This window comes from Macrobrachium nipponense, chromosome 11 (genome assembly GCF_015104395.2).
Source record: "Macrobrachium nipponense isolate FS-2020 chromosome 11, ASM1510439v2, whole genome shotgun sequence".
In the NCBI taxonomy this organism is placed as follows: Eukaryota; Metazoa; Arthropoda; class Malacostraca; order Decapoda; family Palaemonidae; genus Macrobrachium; species Macrobrachium nipponense.
In genome coordinates this window covers 11894435-11917667 of record NC_061087.1, presented here as the reverse complement: position 1 = coordinate 11917667, position 23233 = coordinate 11894435, and the positions used below count along the sequence as shown (strand labels likewise).

General features: G+C 45.5%; 1 protein-coding gene across 1 annotated transcript in view; it reads left to right on the top strand.

Moving 5' to 3' along the window:
* Positions 1 to 143: 143 nt before the first annotated feature.
* Positions 144 to 23233, top strand: part of LOC135223666 (glutamate formimidoyltransferase-like) — a 236909-nt gene continuing 213819 nt past the window's right edge. Inside the window, exons 1-2 of the mRNA XM_064262369.1 lie at positions 144 to 520; positions 22595 to 22750. Of these exons, the coding sequence (XP_064118439.1) occupies positions 301 to 520; positions 22595 to 22750 (376 nt within the window). The 5' untranslated portion in view covers positions 144 to 300. The remainder of the gene's footprint in view (positions 521 to 22594; positions 22751 to 23233) is intronic.

The window sequence follows — 23233 nt, the reverse complement described above, 5'->3', positions numbered from 1 at the left end:
TTTTTAAAAGCTAGAATGTTAAATATATGGCCATGTAAAACTATGAAATTGCATTGCTATTTTTACGAAAACACTGTAAAAATACAGCTATAGTTTTTATAAAAACTGTTTGATTACTCTTAGACGAAGGAATCGGATACAGAAATCAGCTGTGTTTAGTCAACAAACCGACCACGAGAGTCCAACGTTCTACAATCCACAGTCTCCGGAGACTTGATTTCCTATCTCCGACTGCTAATCCAATTTGAAAGAAGTATTTTTGTAGTCCTGCAGGACCCACGCGACAAAGTTAACGCAAGAATGTCCCACAAACTAGTTGCATGCATGCTTAACGTCTCGGAGGCAAGGAATAAAAACGTCGTTGAGAAAATAGCAGGAGCCGCCTTGTCTGCTGTCAATCCACCGGCTATTCGCCCTGTAACTTCCGAATGGCGTATTAATGCTTCTGTCCTAAACATATTTCGAGATTATGACTACAATCGCTCCGTTATAACAGTAGTATCCAATACAGATTTAATTGGTAAGCATCATCTGAACTTTAACGTAATTACCTAGCCTATGAACAGGCAAGTCCTTTTCGGCCTATAGGTACCTAGCTACCTAGGCTTAGGCTATGTATCTCAGGGTAGACCTAGACCTAAGTGTCTTAATACGAACGATGGGCACAGGTTCCGCCGACGAAAACAAACCTAACCTAACTTAATCTTTCCTAGGATGCTAGCTACTATATACCTTGACGTAACGAGACCTTACCTTCCTAACCTCACTTAGGGCGCTGTTTCTTGACTTGACCAGTGAGTTTATCCCCCCATAGACCCTCCCAGGTAGTAAACATTACTAAACTGTGCAAACTACCCATGGGTAGAATTACCATGCGGATTGCTAAGGGGTCACAGTTCACTTGGGGGTTGTCAGGTAGGTGAACCCCTGCCTACTTCTACCTAGTAGGCTACCTACCTAGGGTAAAAAACCGCATGGTACAGGGGTGGACCATGTACGATCAATGTGTACAACCCCAAGAAAAGTACATTATAACGCGTCTTGACACCGGAGTAGAGGTCTTTAGCTCCCTTTCTCACCAACAAGAAGTCGCGTCTGATGCCTATCTCCGATGTCAGGACGCGTTATAATGTACTTATTTTGGGGTTGTACACATTGATCGTACATGGTCCACCCCTGTACCATGCGGTTTTTTACCCTATATGACGCAGAGTCTAAGGTTAGGTTTGGTAAAGGTTAAAATGCTTACGTTAGTAGGCTACTATTCTACTATGCCTTCTGAAATGTCTACTACAAAATTGTCTACAATACCTACATAGGTAAATTCTGACCTCCTATTCTGATTGTCACCTCGCGGTGAAAGTAATTTCAGCACATTCTCACAGCACGCTCTTTTCAACCTTTGGCCAACAGGTGTCGCCATTTGCGCTGTGAAAATAAATTCTAAATACTGATGTTCACCTCCTGAAAGTGTTTCATGAATTTAGTATATATGAAAAAATCACAGCATGCTTTTCTTTGCCATTGCGTTTTTTAGCAGTGATTTTATACTGAAATTTATAGCGGTATACTTTTCAAGATTTGGAGACAGGACATTTCAAGATAGACTAACTCAGCTATTAGAGGAAGACGGGATAAAATGTTGAACTGTTGTAGCAGTAAATATTGCTTTTCAAACTTTACAAATATTTTGTTTCCACTGATCTGTAGTTTATCATATCACTATCATAAACATTAGTTACAGTTACTGTGATGGTATTTTTTTTAATATAGCTACCTATGACATAACTGCCATGCACATTACATTGTACTGGTTCATATTGGTTGCTTGCATTAATGTCAGTTGTAAGGTGAATAGATCAGTTGTGTGGAGAGGATCGAGAGATCTATTGGCATGTTCTCTTTCATACTCGCAGACAGACAGAGCTTAGCTGTAGCTTCCAGACTTCTACAGCAAATTCATCAAAGATTTTGGAACAATGCCATGGATTTTCATAACCTTCATCAGGATATGAGAGACTCAGTCTTCAAGCACTGCAGTATCAATCAAATTAGAAGAAATTTGTTTGTGGATGACTTTGGAAAAAAGAATCACTATTAGTATTTGCTCACCTAATCAAACCCTCTATTAGTCTTTTGACTTGATAAGCAAATCCCTGACATAGCCTAGAAAATGAATACCTGTGAAAATGAATATCTTTAGGGTTGTTTTTCAGAATACAGTGGTCAAGAATGATTTAACACAATGATTTGTGTCTGCGAAACAAGACAATAGTTTACAAAATATGTTATATGTATGTAGAGTAGTGGTATATTGTACTTGCAAGACAGAGTACTGACGTACAAATATAGTTTTCGCTTAGGTAATTCTTCTTCAGGTTTTAAATAGCCAAATTTATTGAATCTATAGTTGCTTTGTACTATGCCAATTCAGGTAAGAAAATGAATTCATGATACTGATGACAAGTACCAACAAGAGTACATATTTTACAGTGTACTGTAGGTATTACTTAAGGTACTTAAGGATTTTTGCAGTGTCCCTTGAGCCCCTAGATGCACCCCTTTCATTCATTTTACTCTACCTCCGTTCATGTTCTCTTTCTTCCTTCTTACTTTCCACCCTCTTCTAACAATTGTTTCATAGTGCAACTGCCAGGTTTTCCTTGTGTTACACCTTTCAGACCTTTCTACTCTCATCTTTCCTTTCAGTGCTGAATAACTTCATAGGTCCCAGTGCTTGGCCTTTGCCCTAAATTATAGGTATATATATTCCAACCAGTATGTCTGTGGAATTCTCTTTCATGAGAAATAAAAAGGTGAAGTGAAAGGAGCTTATCCTTTTAAACATTTATTAAGTTAGTCTTAGGGAACTGGTAGTTGTGTTTTCTTCAGTGAATATTGAGTATTTTGAATTTATGTTAGATATTTACGATTTTTCTCAGTGTTCAGAACTAGTTTTGGTGTAGCGATATGCATAGCCATTTTCTTATCATTTGTTGTTAATTGTAGTTGACACTGAAATTTTACTTGTTCTTGTGTACTTTTTTTATGTTTTGTGACCTTTACTATCTTGTTGGCATCATGGTTGTTTATGCTTGTAATTTGAAGCGAGGCTACTGTAGCTCACTTACAGAGCTGTGTGCATGTTCATTGTTTATTTAGGTTAAGTTTGAGCTTTTTCATTTTTTGTTTTTAACTTTTAGCTTTTTTCATTTATTGTTTTTCTTTTTTTCACAATACGTACTTGCAAAAGTTTGCTGTTAAATTCATACTTGTTCCGATACGTAATACAAACCATCGGTCCTTTAACAATAGGAAGTAGCTAGCGGCAGCTGGAACGGTCGTAAGCTTCGAACAAGGGGAGAACGGTAGTTAACTGCTTGTCCGATCGTCGCGCGCCGCGCGACTGGGAGGTAAACAAATCACTTTTGCTTTCGGCCGCGGGTGTGAAGGACGTGTTCGTCATCGCTCTCTGCCCGCTTCATCGTCGTATGCTTTGTTTATATTGTTTTCTACTAATGGTTTGTTTGACTTGAAAATGAAACTGTAAGTACACTGTTTTCATTTTCATTACTTAATTATGAACCAACATGGAGTTATCGCCGTAGATGCGGCGATTTCCTCTCTTTTCATGAATTGAACCCTTGAATTATGTCTCGGTGCCGAGGGCGGGCGCGCTCGCGCCGAGTCATGTATTTTTTTGGGCGAAAGTGTGTAATTGAAAAATGTAAGTACTCTTTTCATTATATTTTTGCCCTGTGCGTTCGTTACCGAGAGTGTGATTGCGCTCGGCACGAGCCTTTTAATTTTGTATAATAGAATGCAATGAAAGTGGATTCGCAATTGCAATATTCTTTTCATTTTCATTTATTTATTTGCATGAAATTTAATTTGGATCAATTTTCGTTCTTACCCGGGAATTGATCCTTACGATTTTTTTGTGAAAGTGAAATCGCAAGTGCAGTATTCGGTTTCATTTTCATATATATTTTATGATAGCATCATATTATTGGATCAAGTTTCCGTTCTTACCCAAGGGAATTGATCTTTTCCCTTTAAGTTTTCTATGAAGTGGAATCGCAAGGGCAGTATTCGGGTGTTTCATTTTCATATTACTTTTCACTGCTGTGCGGGGGTAGGGGAAGCGAAGGTCTGCCAGGAAGTCGTCGGAAAGCTCTCCCGCGACTCCCTTGGTATCCGATTCTTCGTCTTCCTTCCTGCCCCCCGCTCAGCTTCTTCGTTGTATTTTGTATTTGGGGTCTTCCTTGCGTTCGGGATGGGGCATGTCTTCCCCCCGTGCGTGAGGGAACCCCTCTTACTAATCTATCTATGTTACCGCAGTGCTACATCCGTGGGAGACGACCTTGGACAGGTAGAACCACCGCGGCGGCAGGGCGTGCCTAGCATCCACGGGCTGCTGCAGCGTCTAGCGAGGTCTGGGGCGGTCTCCACTACTACCACGGCCGCTTATGCTGCTTCCCCCCCTCCTGGTCTACACTCCCCATGCTGTGTCGGTGACGCCGTCTGCCGCTACTAGGGCCCAGCCGCCGACCGAGGGGGGTTGCCGCCGCCGCCTGTTTTATTCGTGTTGCCTGCCCCAGACTTCCGCTGTTCCAGCAGCTCGCCCCTGGAACCGGCCGCCAGTTACCCAGGTTCCACTGGCTGCCGATGATTCTACGAGGCGATCGCTGGGCCTCCGTACCTGCCGCTGATGTGATTTCCCGCTGTTGGCTTGGCTGTCCCTTCTGGGTCTACCGCTGCCGCTGTTCCTGCCGCTCCTGAGCTGGTTGCTGTTCCTGTCGCTCCTGGTTCCGTGAGCCTGTCCATGATGGTCCTGCCACGTGTGTCCTTCTCCAGTCCAGTCCTTCCGGACAGGTGCAGTCGGGCCGTGTTGCTTCGGCAATAGCCCCGGCTCCGGCCTGGATGGAGGACCTGACGACTGTCCTGCGTGAGCTGACGAGGAAGAGGAGAAAAGGAAGCTGTCATCTTCGTCTTCATCGTCTGCTGCTGCCTCTTCCCCTTCGACTTCAAGGCCCATAAGCCGAAGAAGAAGAAGGCTGCCTTCCCCCCTAAGAAGTCTCCTTCGGGAACTTCTAAGGGCCCGTCCCAACCCCCCCGGTGGGACGGGGGGTCCTTCTGCTGGTCCTCCTGCTCCTTCGGGAGCGGGGGCCCGTCTCCCCTTCCGTAAGGAAGAGATAGAACGGGGACCAGAGGAGTATCGGTTAGCTCTGGTACTTCCTCGCCTGGTGCTAGCGGCGATGCCGTCTACGTCAGGTTCCGGTGGCTCGGTCTCTCGTTCGCGAGAGATCCCGAGTGTACGTTCTCCCTCGGGAGACCGTGCAGCCAAGTTTCGGCGCCAGAGTTCGCTCGGCGCCAAGACGCGGCACGGAGCAGAAGGCTGGTGAGAGACGCTCAGGTGACTCTTGCCAGGCCAGCGGCCACTCTTGCAGCGACCAGCTGGTAACCCGGGTATTAATAAACATTACCTTAATATAATTTATCTAGCCCTAAATCCCCAAAAACAAAAACCGCCCAAAATTTACCACATTGGCAACGGCCTGTTACCTCCTATTCTGTCCGCCAGTTGGCAACACTGTCGTTGACAGATACGAAAACCTTCCCTCAAATCAGTTGTTAACGAGCGCCCGTGTTGTTTACATCACGGCCGCTCTTTATAAATTTCCTTAAACATTTTTTGTGCCTTTAAAGCTTTCATTATTTGTTAAATGAAACTTTATATGAATTACCACTCACGCATTACATCACGAAATAGTGAATTAGCTTTGATTTCTTGTTTGTGGTTCTTATCTTAAATTACGAACTTTTGCGCGACCCGGAACTACTGACCTGTTCCAATTCTAACAATGGGATTACCAAGAAATTACGATGCTTCCTTCTGCCAGCAACATCAGGAACTGCCCGGTTTGTGGGACAAGGATGAGTAGCAGGGAGTATGAACCCCATGACATTTGTAGTTCTTGTCGTGGACAGGTTTGTGACTTGACTTCTGTTGTGACGTATGTAAGCCTGGTCTGACGAGGATATGACTGCTTATATGAAACGCCAAACAATCTTGCAGCGTAAAAGATCGGTTAAGGAGAAAAAGAAATCGATTGCTAAAACTGTATCTAACGAATTTTGTACAAGTAACTTACCCAGCAGATATATACTTAGCTATAGACTCGGTCCGTCCCGACAGAATTTCAAAACTCGCGGCACACGCGACAGGTAGGTCAGGTGATCCACCATTCCCGCCGCTGGTGGCGGGGTCTGGAACTATTCCCGTTTTCTAAGCCATAATTTCTCTGTCGGTTGAACGGACAACACCTATTGTTCGTTTCCTCCATCTTGGATTTCAACTCGTTTGCCGAGAATTTGGATTGGTTTTTTTTGGTGACAGTATTCTGTTTTTTTCTCTGGCTTGGCATACGCTTATTGTGGACTGTTTTTCGACTTTGGTTTTGACTACTCTTTCACGATGTCTGACGCTAAGGCTTCACCTATGTTTAGAGTTTGCAGTAGGGAAGACTGTAAGGTTAGGCTGCCTAAATCGGCATTAGATCCGCATAGTATTTGCGCTAAATGCAGGGAGAATGAATGTTCTTTTATTAACACCTGTGTGGAATGCGAGAACCTTACGGAGCTTGAATGGAAGGAATTATCATCATATGTTTAGGAAGCTTGAGAGAGATAGAGTGAGGAAGGCTTCAGCTAGGTCATCTAGTAGATCTTGCTCCTTAGAACAAGAAATTAACTCTCCTTCTAACAATTTTTCCCTTAGCCTCAGCTGCTTCTCCCTGTTCTGAATCCAAAGATTCTTCATCAGAGAGGGAAAAATGTAAAAGCTTTATAGAAACTTCAAGCTCACTACGAGCTCTAAACCAAGGTAAGAATTGGTGATAGTACTTGTGCAGTGGTCCCCAGTGCAGTGGGGGGGCGTCTGGACCGGTTCCCTCATTGCTCCTTAGGCCTAGACCATCTTCCAACTCCCAGGACCAGGGGAGGAGGAATGTCGAAAGCCGCAGGGAGGATGCAGAACATCCCCAACGGTCAGGCGTCCTTCGGCAGATCCTGTTGTTAAGTCCCAGGCTTGCCTCGGATTGCCGCAGAAAAGGCGTCCTAAAGGAGTGTTTTTTCGGCCTCAGACTCTTCCTCTCCTAAACGAGGATGGAGTTCGGCCTACCGTTCGCGCCCTTTGAAGAGAGCCTGGAAGCGCCTAAAGGAGACGCTGCTGACTCCAGCCCAGAGCGTTTTCCCGATTTTGGAGGTTGGGTGGCCTTCGGGTGGCCTAAGAGGACTAGACAAGAGGGCTGCTCTTCAGATCCGACCAAGAATGTTTTGGTTAATCTGCAAGAGCAGTTAGCGTCGCTCGTAGGCTCTTTTGCTAAGGACTCTACAAGGAGGGGAAGGATGTCTCGCTCCCTGTGAAGAGTTCCGCTAAGCGTCCTTCTTCGTATAGGAGAGAACTCTCACGATCTCCAGGGCGTTTATCGCCTTCGTCAAGGGACTCGTCGGATAGGAGTTGTTCTCCTGAGAGAAGAGCCCTTTCGCCCTATAGGCTGGCTTCACCCCGAAGCGCCCTCTTAGACACAGCGCATCGAGCAGAAGTCTCGAGCGGTTTAGCTACAAGGAACCAGAAACCGATTTAGGTATCAGGATCCCTTGGGTCTTCAGGACCAGGAGCCAGACAGGCGCAAAGAGGCCAGCAAGACGCAAGAAAAGGACGTCAATGAGCCTCTTAGAACGCTGGATTCAGGACGTCAGGATTCTGCTAGAAGGCAGGAATCAGGACGCTATGAGCCAGGACGCCATGAGTCAGGGCGCAGGAGTCAGGACGCCAGGAGTCAGGGCGCCAGGAGTCAGGCGCCACGAGGGTCAGGGCATCAGGAGTCAGGGCGCCAGGAGTTAGGGCGCCAGAAAACAGGACGCCAGGAGTACGTTGGCGTCAAGTGTTAGGGCGCCAAGAAGCCGTAAGCGTCAGGAATCAGGACGCGGGGGATCTGTTCAAGCGCCCTGAATCAGGACGCCAGGAGCCTAGCAAGCGCCACGAACCCGACGAACCTAGACAACAAGAGTCTAGTAGGCACAAGAGTGTTGCCGACAGACAGGAGCCTCACTCTTCGTATAGGAGTGCTAATGTTACGCACTCCCCTTCTCGGGAAAGGAGTTCTTCTCCCGGGAAGAGCCAGATCACTCCAAAACGATCTCCTTCTGTAGATCAGTGGACCAGGTATCGGAAGACGAAGAGCCTGTAGATGTAGCAGTTTCGGACTACAAGAGACTTTCTCTTTTTGCTGCTAAAGGAGTTCGGAGACTCCCTTCATCCTGCGGACCCTCCTTCACCAGGATCGTTGATGTCCAGCACTAAAGCTCTTAAATCGTCTTCCTTGTTCGTTAAGATGCGCCCCGCTCTTTGTATGAAAAAGGCATTGAAAACTTTTTCAGAGTGGTTGACTTCCAGAAGGGAAGCGGCAAGACAGTTTTCCTGCCCTCCTCCAAGTTAACAGGCAAACCAGGAAGGTGGTACGAGACCAAAGAGCCGATGGGGTTAGGCCTGCCTTCTTCCGCGGATGCGGATTTTGCTTCCTTAGTGGACTCTGCTAGGAGGAAGTCGTTGCTGTCTGCTAAGGCGACTTGGGGCATGTGTGAGCTGGACCACCTTCTAAAGGGCCTCTTTAAAACCCTTGAAGTCTTCAACTTTATGGACTGGGCGTTAGGAGCATTAGCGAAGAGAGCTCAGGACACGGACTTTGTTTCCATGGAGGAACTTTCGAGCGTCCTGCTGGCCTTGCCGGACAGAGCGGTCATGGACGGTTCTGTGGAAGTTGCCTCTCTTTTTGGGACGGGAGTTTTGAAGAAGAGATCTGTCTTTAGCTCTTTCTTAGCAAGAGCAGTATCACCCTTGCAAAGGACATCTCTTCTTTTTGCTCCTTTATCCCCGCACCTTTTTCCACAAGAGACGGTTAGAGAGGTTTCGAAATCTCTTACGGAGAAGGCAACTCAAGATCTACTCACGCACTCAGCCAAGAAGTTAGGCCGGCAGTGCCGATAGAGAAGAAAGAGAGACCCTCTTTTGTTCAGCCCTTTCGAGGGGCCTCCTCTTCTAGAGCCCCTCTTAGAGGTCGAAGACCAGAGAGAAAGAATAGACCATCTAGAAGGTCCTTCGGGAAGTCTAGATGAACAGCAAGTCCTCCAGACGAAAGTAGGCGCCAGGCTACTCCACTTTGCCAAAGTCTGGGCGCAGAAGGGAGCGGACTCCTGGTCCCTCTCTATCCTGAAAAAAGGATACTTGATCCCCTTCAGGGAAAATCCTCCCTGACGACAACTCCAAAGGGAGTTAACCGCCAGATACTCGATCCGGTCCGAAAGCTTGCTATGTTGCAAGCAGTGGAACAGATGATTTCCAAGGAAGCGGTAGAACTGGTTTCAAGATCTCCAGTCCCCAGGATTCTACAATCGGCTATTCCTGGTACCAGAAAGCAATCGGGGGGATGGAGGAACCAGTTCTAGACGTCAGTGCCCTGAATTTCTTTGTCTTGAAGAAGAAATTTTCAATGGAGACGTCTTCCTCTGTTCTCTTGCTCTTCGTCCAGGGGACTGGATGGTGTCCCTGACCTTCAGGATGCGTATTTCCATGTGCCAATTCATCGGACAGCAGGAAATATCTGAGGTTCATGTTCCAAGGGAAAGTGTTCCAGTTCCGAGCGATGTGCTTCGGACTTTCGACTGCCCCTCAAGTCTTTTACGGACATCATGAAGAATGTAGCTTATTGGCTACATCTGGAAGGGATCAGGATCTCGTTATATCTGGACGATTGGCTAATAAAGAGGGCCCAATCGGAGAAAAAATGTCTGGAGGACCTTTTAGTGACCTTAAAGTTGACAAAGTCCTTAGGACTTTTAGTAAATCACGAGAAAATCCATGCTGACTCCCCAGCAAAGTATTGTCTATCTGGGGATTCAGATGGATTCTCGGGATTTTCTAGCGTATCCTTCGCAGGAAAGGAGAGAACGCTGCCTATAAAAGGTGTCAGTCTTCTTAAGGAAAGAACATTGCTCCGCGAGGGAATGGATGAGCTTGCTGGGGACCCTCTCCCTCGATGGAACAGTTCGTTTCCTTAGGAAGACTTCACCTACGACCCCTTCAATTTTATCTGAAGGAGAAGTGGGATTGGAAGTCCAACAATCTGGGAGAGACTTTTCCAATCTCGAAACGGATCAAGGAGAATATCCGTTGGTGGTTAGATCCACAGAAACTAAGCAAAGGAATCTCCCTTCGCTTACAGAACCCGCGCCTAGCGTTGTTTGCAGACGCCTCAGATTCAGGGTGGGGAGCGACCTAGGTTCGCAAGAAGTGTCAGGCATTTGGGAAGGTAGAACAAGTGTCCTGGCACATCAACAAGAAAGAGCTAACAGCCATTCATCTAGCTTTGGTTCATTTCGAGGAACAAAAAGGTCTCAGGTCTGGGATTCAGTTTTCACTCGGACAACACAACAGCCCTCGCTTAATATAAAGAAGCACTGGGGGGACGCATTTCCTTTTCCCTTTTGTACGAATCAGCAAAGGATCTGCTGATTTGGGCACAGGAAAGGAAGATCTCCTCTCCTCACAAGGTTTGTACAGGGAGAGAAAAATGTCCGGGCAGATCGGTTAAGCAGAAAAGTTCAAGTCCTACCCACGGAATGGACTCTCAATCCTCAGATTTGCCAACACTGTGGCATCTGTGGGGAAGGCCCAATATAGACCTGTTCGCCGACCAACAAGAACCACAGATTAGAAACCTATTGCTCCCCGATCTCGGATCCTCAAGCAGTAGCAGTAGACAGCTTTTCTGCTAGATTGGACGGGCTTGGACGCGATACGCCTTCCCTCCTTTCAAGATAGTAGGAGAAGTGTTGAGGAAGTTCGCTTGCTCGGAAGGAACAAGAATGACCCTCATCGCTCCCTTTTGGCCGGCTCTCGATTGGTTCACAGAGGTGCTGGAGTGGTTAGTGGATTTTCCAAGAATCGCTTCCACTAAGGAACGATCTTCTCAAACAACCCCATTCGACAGGTTTCACAAAAAACCTCCCCGCTCTAAGTCTGACCGCCTTCAGACTGTCGAAGGACTTGTCAGAGCAAGGGGCTTTTCACGAGAATGGCGAAGGCTATTGCAAGAGCCAGAAGAGTCTCCACTTCTAAAGTATATCAGTCGAAGTGGGAGTTGTTTAGAAGATGGTGTAGGGAAAAGAAAATATCCTCCTCCAGTACCTCTGTAACTGAAATCGCAGATTTTCTCCTATATTTGAGAAAAGACTGTAACCTGGCAGTTTCAACAGTGAAGGGTTACAGAAGTATGCTGGCTCAGTTTTTCGACATAGAGGAATAGATCTGACAAACAATAAAGATCTTCATGACCTTATAAGGTCTTTTGAGACCACGAAAGAACATGTAATCAAGAAGCCTAGCTGGAACTTGGATGTGGTCCTCAAGTCCTAATGTCGGAAAAATTCGTACCGTCTCACGCAGCTTCGTTTAGGGACTTAACAAGAAAGTCTTTATTCCTTTTTGCGTTAGCAACAGCCAAGAGAGTGAGCGAGTTGCAAGCTTTGGAAGGTAAAGTGGGGTTTAAGAAAGATTTCAGCGATTTGCTCCTTTCAACCATTTTTTCTAGCGAAAAATGAAAATCCCTCAAAGCCTTGGCCAAGAAGCTTTGAGATAAAAGGAATATCTTCATTAACAGGGAGAGAACTAGAAAGGACTTTGTGTCCAGTCAGGGCACTCAAGTTCTACCTGGAGAAGAAGAAGATTTGCTGAAAGGTACAGAAGAAAGTCTTTTGGTGCTCTGTAAGAGACCGAAAAGAGCGATTTCTAAGAACGCCCTTACATTCTTCATAAAGATGTAATAAGGGAAGCTCACCTTAAATGCGAAGAAGAGCATTTCAAGGTTCTCAGAGTGAGAAGCTCATGAAGTGAGAGCCATAGCTACGTCGATGGCTTTTCACAAACATGGTCGCTTCAGGCTCTTATAGTAGTCGACATTTTGGAGATGTAATTCGGTGTTCGCCTCGAATTACCTAAGAGATGTTAAAATTTCGTACGAAAAGTGCTTTGCTCTGGGAGCGTATGTTTCGGCGAATTCAGTGCTGGGAGAAGGGGCTGAGGCTAATCCTCCTATTTAGTTTAAGGCTTAAATTACTGTTTATTGGTTGGTTGTTTTTATTGGTTAATTGTCAGAGGGAATAGGGAACCCTCTTACAATTCATAGATTGTAACAAGACTAACATGGTCAGGTGATCGGGATTGGGCTTCAGTGCTCTGGTGATTTGTTTAATAACCTTAACTCTGTCATGTAAGAGGGCGAGTCTCCATTGATATGACAAAAGGTCAAGGCTCTACCATGTAAGTAAGGGTCAGCCCCCATTGTGGTACGATCCCAGTATAGGCTCTGTCGCGTAAGCGGGCTAGCCCCCATTGACACGATCCAAAGAGTTATTCAAACATAGGTTCATTCCTCGTTGAAACTCTTGAGGCAAGCAGACTCATCGACAGTAGTCATGAAGTCTTCAGCCCAATAAGGTAGGAACTATGTATTATGTACCAAAGAACATAGGTTGTTTTTTCTCCCGTTTTTTAATGTATTTAGTTAAGTATTATTTTGTTTTTAGCTGTCTCTTGCCCGCCACCAAGGGTGCCAATCAGCTAAGTATATATCTGCTGGGTAAGTTACTTGTACAAAAATGATATTGTTAAGATACATAAAGTTTTGTACATACTTACCTGGCAGATATATACGATTAATGGCCCAGGCCCAGCCTCCCCTCAGGAGACAGGTGTAGAGAAATTATGGCTTAGAAAACGGGAATAGTTCCAGACCCCGCCACCCAGCGGCGGAATGGTGGATCACCTGACCTACCTGTCGCGTGTGCCGCGAGTTTTGAAATTCTGTCGGGTTGGGACGAACCGAGTCTATAGCTAAGTATATCTGCCAGTAAGTATGTACAAAACTTTATTGTTCTTAACAATATCATATCTCACAGTAGGCGACCAACCTGGAATAGAGAAGATCGGACGGGAATATCCAGTTTGGCTTGAACTATCGTCTTAGTATTCTGTTCACCATTGAAGCTTTCCTTCGAGGAAGACTTCTCCTTCACTCTCTTTGATAGAGATCGAAGTTGGTCGATCTCCAATCCTTATTTTGTTTTCTTGAAGGAAAGAATTTAGGATGAGATCGTTGTTCAGAATCCTACAAATATACTACGTATATTAACCTCGCGACATGATTCTACTAAGCAGTTGAATTGTCCGAGGGGTAGGCGCATATCCTAGTTAATCTACGGATTGCGACTTATAAGACAAGTATTCTAATTGAACTGCAACTTGGGGTTGCCTGCAACCTCCCAGGAGTTCTCAGTTTCAATTTTATATACTTACGGTTTTGTCACGACAACACCATTTCAACTTTTATATTTACCGAAATTCGTTTCGCCTAAATATATTGCTCGAGCATATCTTTTATGCTCAGTAGTTCTAGCCGAACGCATTCCTTCGTGGAATAATGGTTAGCCTGGCAACTCAGGATGACGAGTCACGAGAGCTCAGGCTCAACTACTGCGTATTGAACTGCCTGATAGCAGCTCAGTATCAGCTGGGCCTCCGAGATGTCACGTCATGTATGTCTCTCTCTCCCCTGCTTTGATTGACTACGAACCGTATCTCTGCCCAACAATCATGGACTTAGGTCTCTGATTAACGGGGATTCTCGCAATAATGAAGGACCATCTACTGCTGTGACGCTAGATTCCATCGCCTTCGACATTGCGAGAATTTTCAACAGAGATATCTCTTGGACTCTTTCATCTTTCTGTTTACCGCACGGTAACAGAAGTCTGTACAAGTCTCCCGCTGCATCGCACTGCGATAATGCGAATGATTTTGCAGACATCTGAGTTTGTCTTCAAAATATCTCGTATTCGTAGGTGTACAATTGTTCATTGTTCAACCCGAATTACGAGATGTGTCAGAAGACATCGCCTACTCTCCGACCTGACAGCTCTACTTCCAATGTTCAGCCCATGAGAAGCAGTTTCTTCAGGCGGCTTTCCCCTGTGTTTTTCATTACTGAAGAACGCCCCGCTTTCATTGCAACTACGACTTCTCACCGGACAGCAATGAAATAGCGTTAGCGTTTTCAGTCATTGTTGTAAGCACAGGTTTATGAATCTTGAGAATCCTTCTCTCGATTCATCTGTGAAGACGTAGGTTGCATTCATATCTACCTTCGTCTTCAACGGTACATAGTGTTGTTTCTCCTTAGCTGAGATTCAACAACCATGAGATTGTTTACCTTTAGGGACCTCGGTCTCTAGAAGGCAATTGACTTTCGCCTGTTGGGCACATGCCTTAAGAGAATCATCACCTCGCTGTCCGGCATTGGTGACAAACAAATACATTATTTTTTGTTCATGAAACTTACCTGTCAGATATATATATAGCTGTATTTTCTGAAGTCCGACAGAAATTCAAAAACTTCCGGCACACACAGTGGTCGGCCAGGTGGTTAGTACCCATTCCCGCCGCTGGGAGGCGGGTATCAGGAGGCCAGTCCCATTTTCTATTCATAATTTTTCTGTCGCCGGTGCTGGAAACACCTGTTTTCAGTACCTCCGTCTTAGGATTTTGGAAACTTCATGGCCGCTAAATATCCTAATTGTCTTTTGATTTATTGACTTGGATTTGTGGCTAGGCATACGCTATCTTAAATTGTTTTGAATATGATTCATTTTTGTATATCTGAATCTAGTTAGGCTAGTTTCAGAGGGTGTTGTCTGCTAAGATAGGGTGTGGCTACCGAAAGCTTCGGTAGTTCCGCACTCGATATGCACGAGGGCTATGTGTCTTGCCTTCTTTGTTGAGATTTGTCATGTAAGGAGTGTGACTTTGTTTAATTCCATAAGGAAGACGTAGATTCATATGTACGCAATTAATCAGTAAACAAAGTCAGGGTAGGCTAACCTACCTGTAGACTATTTTGCCTAACCCTGTAGTATGGCCTACGGGCTATAAATATGTCTTGTGAGGTAATGCCCTTTACGTTATAGATTCCATCTGTATCTTGGAATCTAAGGTGCTCGCTCTCCTATCATTGTGGTGAAAAGTGCTACTTCTGTAGTTGTTACTCCTAACCCTGTAATGTTGCCTTCGGGCCCTAAACAGTTTTCTGTAGAGGGTATTGACCTTTCTCTGATACTCTATCGATTCGTAACTTAGAATCGAAAGTGCTGGCTTTGGAGAGCAAAAGTGAAGTTGGCTAAGTGCAGTGACAGTGCCCCTTGTGTAGTGGAGGGTGCGTCAGATCGCCTTATTTCGCCTCTAGCCAGGGATCTCTGCTTGACTCCCAGGAACAGGGAGAGAGCATGTCGAAAGCCGAAGGAGGGTTACGAGGAACTCCCACCGATCTGACGTGCCTTCGGCAGACCTGAAGTTACTCCCAGGCTGCCAAAGTGCGTGCACGAATCCTGAAGGATTGCTTCTCGTCCTCCGAAGCGTCCTCCTGCGCAGGGTTTGGAGCTTTCGGAAGGACTCGCGCCCTCTAAATAGAAGCTTTATAGAAGAGGACGTTTCACGTCCCTCTCTCTCTCTCGTCATGCGTTGCAGTGAGAAGTAAGAAGGCGAACGTCGCCTGAACTCGTGTACGTCTTTCCACCGAGAAAAGGGAAAGCAAGTCATATTAGCAGGACGCTTTTGAGCGCGGACGTCCTAGCTTGTTGCTGTGAGAATAAGAAGGCGTTCCCTCGCCCCGCGTATTCTCACACGATCAACCCTTCACCTGAGACTGCTTCGTGCAGTCGGTTTTCCTCTCCGAGATGTCTAATGCTCTTACCCTGAAGGCAGTTTCGCTTGCATTGACGCCTGTCAGGAGCGTGACGCTTTTCTGCACGCTTTTTTTTTGACGCTCGGCTTGGACGGGACGTTCGGAATGGACGCCAGCGCGCGCGCGGGTGCACGCCAAGCGCGCACCAGTAGACGCGAGGCCGAGCGCGCGCCGCTCGCGCTCGCTGCTCGCCAGTGGACGCCGAGCGGGCGCGCGAGAGTGCTCGCTGCTCGCCAATGGACGCCGAGCGTGCTCGCTGCTAGTCAGTGGACGCCGAGCGCACGCCAGGTGTGTCGCCTGGCTGAACGTTTCTGTTTGAAGTCTTCAAGCTGATTTGGGCCTAAAGATTTTTTACTAACTTCGGTGATCCCTTCTACATCGCCTGCGAAGAATGTGAATGTAAGCAGTTGCTTCGGAGGAGGAGCTTAAAGTGAAAAGGCAACTTCGTTTTCGAAACCCAGCAAGACCACGGGTTTCGTGAATTATAGAGGTCTTTGTCATAATATTGCTTTTCGTAAAGTCCAGGATTGGATGGAGTTATGGAAAGCTCAAGGAAAGATCTCTACCGCAGTCAAGACTTTGCGGTAAGGCAGCTATGGGTTATGTAAAAGCTCGACGTCCTGCACGTCAGGACTCTCGGCAACGTTCAGTAGGATTCTTGCAAAGGCACTTCATCAAAAGGAGGAAAGCGCAAGACAGGACTTCCTTTGCCATACTGCCAATAAATTTTGATACGGGAGAGGAAGCTGGTTGGAGAGTTTCTTCCTCTTCCCAGGATAATTTTGCAAGCTTTTTAGCCCATCTGAAAGGGCTTTTCAGATGATAGATTTTGTTAGTCCTAGTCGGGACTTACGCTGCCGAATTGAACATCGTCGTTCTACCTGTAGTAAGCCGTCTCTTAACAGGATTCTTGCCCTTCCTCGTTTGAGACGGGAATCGAAAATAAAATGCTCGACTTCCTGGATTACGTTTTGTCATTCAGTGAATTTCATTGACAATATTCTATCGTTTTGTCAAGTAAGTGGGTATCCCCTCATTGACAAATTATCTCTTTTGTCCCGTAAATGGGTTAGTTCTCATTGACAAACTTCTCATTAACTTTCATATTGCGTAAGCGGATAAGCTCTTATTGACAAGATTCGGAAGAGCTCTCATTCATCATTCGCAGACTCGTACAAGAAATAGACTTGTAGACTACGTCAATGAACGCTTATGTCCCATAACATAAGAAGCTTGAGCTGTCCGCCTTCAATTCTCTTGAGTTTTGTTTATGAAAACTTGCCTGTAAGATATGTATGTAGCTGTATTTCCGAATTCAGCTATAGTATATATGGTCTGCCAGGTAAGTATGAAAAAAAACTTTATTGCAATATAAGTATCATATTTTTGCCTTGCGTTATTTTACTACTGGTTGGCTCAAGTCATATACGCTTGCTGTAGTTACCTCTTCGGATGGCAACCGAGAGGTCTATTGTCTTAATTAATTTAAGGACATTTAATCGTTACTCCCTGCAGCCTTCCAGGAGTTTCCGATTTATCTTTTACCGTTGTATGGTATGTTATGACGACACAAACGCATCTATATATTTAGCGTTTTCTGTTTCGCTTAAATATACCAGCTTGAGAGTCTCTTTATGCTAAAAATTACGGACCTATTTCTTCGTAGAATAGGGTAGCTGGCAACCCAGGCATAAAGTTAGAGACGACGATCGTAAGCTGCTGCTGTCACTGTCCTCTCCGCCAGTCCAAACGAGGCAGTACCAGCTCGTTCGCTGTCATGCGCTGTAGGTTACGTCTCTCTCTCCTGCGGGATTGACTGACTAACCGTATCTCTGTGCTGGCAGTTACGTCTCTCTCTCTCCTGCGGGATTGACTGACTAACTGTATCTCTGCCCTACAATCACGGACTTTAGCCTTAGATGAGGGGATTTCTTACATGAATGAATAAACATTGCATTCGTTTTGCCTTACTATGTTCATAGATATCTCTTACTCCTTTCGGTGCTCGTTACCGCACGGTATAGGACTACGAGTCTACCGCAACATTTCACTATATATGCTCTCCTGCTTAGGCAAAGCGCAGCCTTTTTAGGGAAGTAAACATACTGTGTGAGGGAATGGATGAGCTTGCTGGACCATTTCCTTCCTAAAGAAGTTTTGTTTGTCCTGCAATAGACTGCAATTCAGACCTCTACAGTTTTTCCTACCGGGAAACTGAAATTTTATTAAAGATCTAGGAATGATTCTGAACATCTCTCGGTGCGTTAAGTATCACTTGAGGTGATAGAAGAAGGTGCCGGACATCTGGAGAGGGTTTCAGATGTCCTGGATCATAATCTGAAAGAAGTGGAAGCAATTCTGTCGTCCCTCCAGTCCTGGAAACGAGTTTTTGGAACCAGTGGTCCATATCAACTCTGATCTTCAGCTCTCTCATATCTTAGGAAGTATCTTCTCTCGGTCCCTGTTCGGGTTTACGAGAAAGAGCCTATTATAACAACAGACGTAGAATGTAACGATCCTCTAGAGGTTCGTTACAGGATTGCAAAAGTCCGTACGAATCGTCTCGATCGACGGCAGCAACTACTGACTTCCGAGTGGAATCTTTCTTTAGAAAGTATGTTGAGAGTTATGGAGACTTTAGGGACGTCCTTTCATACATCTTCTTCGCTATGATACTGAAGAGGGATGGATGTTTAGTCTCTTTTCCCCTTTTTCAAACGCTTAGGAAATGTAATAAGATGATTTATACCATCACAGGGAGCGACAATGACGCTAATCGCCCCATGTTGGCCTTCAAGATCCTAGATTCACAGAGGTCACGTCCTTCCAATGGACCTTTTCCGAGAGAGTCGGTCTACTTTATCACGAAAGGTACTATAACCTCTCCGCTCTGAGTCTGACTAACGTTCAGACTATCGAGATGTTGACAGCATAAGATTGCCGTCTTCCCTTTCCGTTTTGAAGAATGGGATAAGCTGGCAGTCACAACTATTAAAGAATACGCAAATATGTTGTTGACGGCCTTTGGGCTCAGAGATTTGCTTCTGTCAAACAACAAAGCCTTCACGATCTTTGAGTTCTGTGGAATCTCGAAACTCGCTCACCATCTACTTTTTGTCTCACCTGTTTTCCTCGGAGTCAGACACTCGTGCGAGATCAGGAGACACATAGTAGCCCTGAGTTTCTTGTTGACGAAGTCGGTTGCGTTTACACACCCCCGATGATCGTTAACATGAGACAGGTTGGACTGTCAGGCATTCGTCCTTCGGGACTGAATCTCCTTTTTGCTCCTCGCTCCTTTCTCCTGCACCAGAAGCTCGAGTCAGGAGTGGCTCAGGAGTTGATTCGCTAACGACGTTGGGTTGCGTTCATACCCCAAGGTTTGCTTAGCTTGAATCGCCCAGGCAGTCCAGACACTCATCCTTCAGCGAAGAATAGTGCCTTATGGTCTTCAGGGTACAGCCTTGCTGTCCTTGATGCGTCTGACTGGTCAATGGTCGGTCACCTGACTTTAGTACAGACTGACTGACTGTGCATGTCCAGATCGAAGCTTTCAATATGGAACTTAGACATAGTCTGAAGTTCTTGATGTCAAAGCATTCGAACATCTCCTACCTGTTAACTTCTTGCACGTGATCAGGAAGGCCCTTTTCTAACCACCCTAGATACGACAAAGAGGGTTAGTGAGGTTTTCAGCCATCGTCAGAAGTTTTTGGCATTAGAGAACACAAGGCGGTGCGTTCTCTAAGCCTTCCGTTGTGGCCTAAGAATGGAAACCCGTCTTGTTCTTGGGCCAGGAGCTTGAATCAAGGATGGCACAAGTTATTGGGCAGGAGCCAGAGAGAGTCCTGTGCCCTGTCAGGTCTCTCAAGTTTTATCTACATAAACTCAAGAAAGTCGAAGTCGTACGGACAATCTGCAGTGTTCGAAAAGACCAGACTTGCCCATATTCGAAGAACACCCTGGCTTTATTGTTTAATTAAGGAGTTCTTTCAAAAAAAAAAAAGCTCCTTCATTGTGTTGGCACAAAGATTTGAAATCTTTTGATTTGAATGCTCACGAGGTGAGGGCGCGGCCTCGGAAGCATTTCAACAGAGCATGGCACTCAGCAACATCCTGAGTACCATGTTTTAGCGAAGCAACTCTGTGTTCATTCACACTCCCTGCGAGATGTGAAGATGGCATATGAGATCTGCTGCTCGCTAGGGCCATACGTGTCTGCAGACACAATCTTGGGGGCAAGTAGTACCACTCATCCTATCCTGTAGAAAATGGTTAGGAAGAGCTCTTAATTTAGTAATTGAGTCGCCGACAACGGTGACTTCTTAACTCTTAAGCTTAGTTAAACACACCTTAACTTTGGCTAGGTTGGTCAGGTGGTGATATATATTTTTATATATATATTTACTTTTACTTCTTAGCCCTCATGGTATGGTCAATATGGTCTAGTCACGTCGTGGTCTCGCCCCTGTTGACAGATCATCTGGAGTGCACCAGCTATATAGGTCTCTACCTCGCTGGCAAACTCTAGTAGCACAAGCAGACTTACGTGGCAATAAACCACGAAGCCAGCAATGCTAACAGGTGGAACCAAGATGTAAATCATCTGCATGCATTTGTTTCCCAAAATCCTTCTATTCTGTCCCTTCCCACCTCCAAACGGGATTCAGCTATATATATATCTGACAGGTAAGTTTCATGAACAAAATGATATTGTTATGATACAATAAAGTTTGTTCATACTTACCTGGCAGATATATATAATTAAGTACCCACCCACCTCCCCTCAGGGGACAGTGGAAATAAAAATTATGAATAGAAAATGGGACTGGTTTCCTGATACCCGCCTCCCAGCGGCGGGAATGGGTACTAACCACCTGGCCGACCACTGTGTGTGCCGGAAGTTTTTGAATTTCTGTCGGACTTCAGAAAATACAGCTATATATATATCTGCCAGGTAAGTATGAACAAACTTTATTGTATCATAACAATATCATGTTTGGTCTCTCGGCATAACCCTTTAAAGGCGAAGGTCACGTGACTTACTCGGATGCTTTGACAACTTGCCTCCTACCGAACGCAGTCAGTCGGCAGCTGTCAGAGCGCCCGAGTCAGTTACGAACTACGCTGTTGACTTAGTTCGGTTGTTACAGAGCAATCATTACTTCGTTCTAATAGCTTGTCACAGTACCCATACCATTGACAGCCCACCATGGAGTCGTCGGTGCCTATCCACTACCGAGAACTTCGCTGCATGGGGATAGGAGGATGCGAGAGACTTCGTGGCAAACGGACAGACCAGTATGGGTACTGGACATCACCGAAGTAGAGAAGAGGATAGGTCATGCGACTATTTCTTCTTTTCCTCTGAGGAACTGCATGACTTCTTCACTGCGAAGTCAAGCATCCAGGGATGGGGATCCGTGACGCTCGATTTCGTACCGAACTTCGTAGCGAAGACTCAGAACCCTTCGGTCCCTGACGATTGGTTCGAGTCGTTCACAATCCCCTCCCTAATGGACTTCACCGCCTCGATGCGAAGGAGATGCTGCCTTGTCCGCAAGAACTTCTCCGTGGCGCAGGTACTGAAGGCAGGGGCTGGTCCAACCAGACCACATGCCCCTCCTTCTACCTTCGGGGGGATATTGCCCACGGGTCCTTGGATCTTTTTCCTTGGGACCCGTGGTGGCTGCTCAACACGTTGTGTAGCGAACCCAGACCCTCGCAGGCTGAACAGCATCGAGTCCTGGTGTGACCGTAAGAATGGATGAGTGAATGAGAGTGTGACTGGCTCCTCTTCCCATCTTTTTCTTCCCCTCTACCCTGCGGGATAAGGACAAGATGCAGGTGAGCTACTCAACAGAGCCCCATCCTATCCCTTTCACTAGGGATAGGAGCATATATCCACCACTTCCTCCAACAAGGGGGAGGAAGTGGATGCCAGCTTGAGACAACCCATACTTTATGTTGCCTCTTGCAAACACACACAAGTTCTTGCTTGCTGGTACGAAGAGATACGCTTGCCTCTCTCTTAGTACTCGGCCCAGAGGTCTGACCATTGATCCTGCGGTGCACACCCCGATCAATCGGACAGAGGCTTGGATCCCTCCCTCGCTCTTACGACCAGGGAGGCATTCCAAGGATGGACGAACACCAGTCTGTTCATCAAAAGACTCAGATTCCTCCCACCAAGAAGTGAGTCTTCCTATTGTTAAAGGACCGATGGTTTGTATTACGTATCGGAACAAATGACAATTTGTCGAAAATTGCATTTTTCCTAACTATACAAACCTGAGGTCCTTTACATATAGTCCCTCCTCATGCCACCCCTCACTCTGCGTATTTTGCATGGGCCAAAAGCAAAAGTGATTTGTTTACCTCCCAGTCGCGCGGCGCGCGACGATCGGACAAGCAGTTAACTACCGTTCTCCCCTTGTTCGAAGCTTACGACCGTTCCAGCTGCCGCTAGCTACTTCCTATTGTTAAAGGACCTCAGGTTTGTATAGTTAGGAAAAATGCAATTTTCGACAAATTGTCATTTCATGGTGCTTTTTTGTCAAGCATTTACGATTTAATGAATACTGATGTTTCTACATTATTTGTACGTGTATCTTCACATTTACTGAACTTACTTTTTATTTGAATTGTGTTATACCATCCAATTGTGACATCTGTTTTATTGTGAATTACACATCCTTTAGATACTAATTTGTTGTTGTTTTTTATTTTTATTTTAGGAGCTTCTCTAGAAGCTGCATGTAAGACAGCATATGACTTAATAGATTTAACAAACCATGAAGGGGTCCACCCTAGGCTTGGTGCTGTTGATCTTGTGCCCCTTCATCCAATTACAGAGAATACTTGCCTCAAATCCCTGGGACGTGTTGCAGGTGGTAAGTAGATAGTAGCATTTGCATTAAGGATTAGTGGACCCCACTTTTTTGCGCTTCACTTTATCGCTGACTTTTGGGGACACATATCTTTCACTTTTAGATGGAAACTTTCACAAGTTTGAAAATTTTTCTGTTTACTCTATCTAAATCTATCACTAATTAGCTCTTTTTGTATTAAATTAGGCAATTAACTCTTAAAAATAGGCAGTTATAAGCATTTTAGTTTAAGGGGTACAGGGTATTTGGCAGTTATAAGCATTTTTAGTGGGGATTTTGCATTCCCACGGGTTTTGCGATTCTGCTGTGGTTTTTGGAACCTATCCTTGTGAAAAAGTGGGGGAGCACAGTATTTTGTGTTCCTTGTACTCTTTGAAATGTGTCCCTCATTTGTGAGTTGCAAAGGCCGTATGGGTTTTTATATATTCAACTTCCCTGGCAGATATATACTTAGCTATAGACTCCGTCGTCCCTGACAGAAATTTG